The sequence below is a fragment of the Sinocyclocheilus anshuiensis genome, unplaced genomic scaffold, assembly GCF_001515605.1.
Source record: "Sinocyclocheilus anshuiensis isolate Anshui unplaced genomic scaffold, SAMN03320099.WGS_v1.1 scaffold1083, whole genome shotgun sequence".
In the NCBI taxonomy this organism is placed as follows: domain Eukaryota; kingdom Metazoa; phylum Chordata; class Actinopteri; order Cypriniformes; family Cyprinidae; genus Sinocyclocheilus; species Sinocyclocheilus anshuiensis.
This window is the reverse complement of record NW_015544206.1, coordinates 293,664-297,054: the sequence shown is the minus strand read 5'-3', so window position 1 is coordinate 297,054 and position 3,391 is coordinate 293,664. Positions and strand designations below refer to the sequence as shown.

The window sequence follows — 3,391 nt, the reverse complement described above, 5'->3', positions numbered from 1 at the left end:
CATTCATAGTGGGAATATATATATATATTCATTCAGTGCAATGACATTCAAACACTTTCAGTTGTGTTGTGTCTGCTGTACATTTCAAATCTCTTTTTTGCAAGTTTTTTTTGTTGTTGTTTTAATTTTTCTTAAGTTTTTAAAGACTTCTCATTGGGTCTCTCGGGGAAAAATAGCAAAAAGCTACAATTATATCATTTCTATGAAACTAAACTCTGTATCTTTGATTAAATAAATGTAGGTATTTCTAAATACTTAATGACTGATTACAAGATTACACTTAAAAATAAAGGTTCTTTATTGGCATCAATGGTTCCACAAAGAATCTTTACCATCCATGGAACCTTTTCATTCCACAAAAGGTTCTTTAGATTATTAAAATGTTCTTCACATGGAGAAAAAATGGATCTTTTAAGAACTGTTCAGTGAAAGGCTCTTTGGGGAACCAAAAACGGGTTCTTCTATGGCATCGCTGTGAAAACCCCCAGTTGGAACCTTTACTTTTAAGAGTGTAGGATAGTTTTATTTCTGAATGTCAATGCATTAGATGAAAAAATACCAAAGCAACTGACCTTTATTTGAAAGAAAAATAGTTGCCACTTGCTTTAATATTTAATTGTTTATTGCAATGACATTCAGACATTTTCAGCTGTGGTGTCTACTGTATATTTAGAATCACTTTTTCTGCAGACCATTTTAAGATCCGAATGTCCGATGCCCTGCAGATTTCGAAGAGTTCTCACCAGGTCTCTCTCAGGACAAATAGCAAGAAGCTCTACAACTATATCATTTCTATCAAGCTCAGTGCCCATGGCTGTGCTCATGTGGTTCTGTTTTGACTTCTTCCACCTTCATGCTGCTCAAACAAGGGTACTCGTCTAAAAACAGGTTATAGGATGCGATCAGTTCCTTCCAGTAGCTTTTCTTCCCGTAGACCAGCACGAGCGAGCTGACTGTGGTGTAGATGCTGGCGAAGAGAATGGTCAGGGCCAGTGTGTTCTGCCTCATCAGCACCACCGTCATCTGCGTGAAGATGTCCACGATCACGAAGATCACAAACACCACCACCAAACTGAGAGTCATCTTGATGACCCGCATCTGCGTGCCGAGCTTGGGCCCGTGGGCACCGTTGGAGCTGGCCTTCATGTCCAGCAGATGTTTGGCCAGGTGGTACGAGATGGAAATGCTGCATTTGACCATTATGATTCCTGGAACGATGTCGGAGATGATCACGTAGTAGAAGACGTAGGCGAGTCCGGTCATGTCGGTGGGCATGATGGACCCGCAGTCACTCAGCCCGCTGGTGGTGCCGTTGTAGTAGGTCAACACGCTCAGCAGTGGAACGCAATTGGCAAAGCCGCTCACGACGATCACCGCCAGGGCCGTGTGGACGTGTTTGACGATGGCCTCCTGGATGCGCGTGTAGCAGTGGACGGGCTCCACCACCAGTTTAGTGCCGTAGTAGAAGGTCAGGAACGCCGTGCTCCAGAAGATGATGAACTTGACGCTGAAGATGAGCACCAGCAGGATGGCCCCCGCCAAGCTGATGCGGCACACGGTGTCGATCACATCCAGCGTCTGCCATAAGTACGTGAGGACCTGCAGGGAGATGCTGGCCAGGGAGATGGCCGTGATGATGAAGTCGGCCGGGTTCAGTCGGTGCTTTGCGCTCTTCCTGTAGTTCCTCTGGTTGATCAGAAGCAGGTACATGTTGAAGAAGATGGTGAGAATCGCCAAGAAGCCTGTCAGCACCCAGGCCACGAGTTTGTCTAAGAACGACAGCATGATTGATCGCCTCCTCTGTACAAGTGCGGTGGTCTCAACATACACATAGGAAAGAAAAGAGATCTCTTTAATACAGTTTTATATCTGCAGAGAGATTACATTGAGATCATTAGATGTTTCTCCTGAGAAAAAGATCCCAGTGATCCAGAAACGGTGTTGTTACTGTTTCCCCCCCAAAAAAAAAAAAAGTTTTCCGTAATTAAAATGAAGTAAAATAAAAATATTAGATGAGATACTCAAATGAAAACTGTTACCTTGGATATATATATATAAACAAAAAAATACTAAAAGTTTGTTTAAAAATAAAAGTTTAAGATTATGGTGAAGTACTAAATCTGAAATAAAAATAAAGCTAAAAAGAAAACATTTTTAAAAAGACAAAGGCACGCTACAACGTTATTTTAAAATTAAAATGAAAACTAAAATAAAAAAACAAGCTATTTAAAAATATGAATTAATAATAATACTATAAAAAAAATACCAAAATAAAACTATAAAGATGCCAAAGTCTGCACTCAAAGGTCAGAGAACTCATCAACTCGAACATTTCTCATCAAAAAAGATCAAATGTTCTTACCTGCTAGACATTTAATTTCTTTTCCAGCTGTATGAAAACTATTGACTCAAATTTGAGTAGAAACATGACACATCATACACTAAATGAATATGAGAGCATACATTTTCTCTGTAAACATGCACACACTAAAAAGAGTTCTAATTCCTTAAAAAATACCATTTAAGTACCTTGTTTTGGAGGCCTTAAATATTTTCTCTCATCTTCACTGTGCTCAAGCTCCCTGTGCATTTAGGAGATAAAAATACCAGAAAATTATGTTCTGTCGTCGTTGCGAAATTAAATTTTTTTTAAGAAATAGTAAATGATAGGGAGAAAATTGAAGCTGAATTGCTATGGTTGGTGCTGAAAGCTCTTGACAATAGCCACCTGACTTTTATACGCCAGCTATGAAGCCAGGTTTGAAGGATGATTTCATACGCTGACCGTAACCATATTTAAAGCAGTGTGTTTTATGGCACAGAAGCATGACTAGTCATTTTAACCAAAATCCAGACATTGTGTTTTTTCCCCCAACTATTTTTAAATATATTTTGTAAACGGTGAAGCTCAATGAAATATATTTATGAAATCGAAAATATATTTAGTTGCAACAAAATGTATTTCAGGGGCAAGAAAATACATCTCCATATATGTAATACATTGTAACACACACATACACTGTAATATTGTTTTTTTTTTAAAAAACATTTTAAAGTATGTTGTAGATTTTATTCAAAGATGTTCACATTTGTTATAGACAACAAATACAATTGTTTTTTTTTGCTTGTGACATTTGTGAATGTATTTTCTTAGACTGTGAAATGTATGGAAAATATATTTTATATATGAAAAAAATAAGTGCATTTAAAATATAAATGTTTTTTAAATATCTTTTCAAAACTATACAAAAATATTGGCAAAAAATATATTTACATAAATTTATTTTGAAATAAAGCAAATATACTTTTTACATATATTATTTAAAATCTATCCATCTATCTATCTATCTATCTATCTATCTATCTATCTATCTATCTATCTATCTATCTA

General features: G+C 36.8%; 1 protein-coding gene across 1 annotated transcript; it reads right to left on the bottom strand.

Moving 5' to 3' along the window:
• Nucleotides 1–801: 801 nt before the first annotated feature.
• Nucleotides 802–1,785, bottom strand: LOC107696909 (uncharacterized). The gene has a single exon (XM_016497482.1). It carries the CDS (start codon nucleotides 1,783–1,785, stop codon nucleotides 802–804), a length of 984 nt encoding a protein of 327 aa, XP_016352968.1.
• Between the last annotated feature and the right edge of the window lie 1,606 nt (nucleotides 1,786–3,391).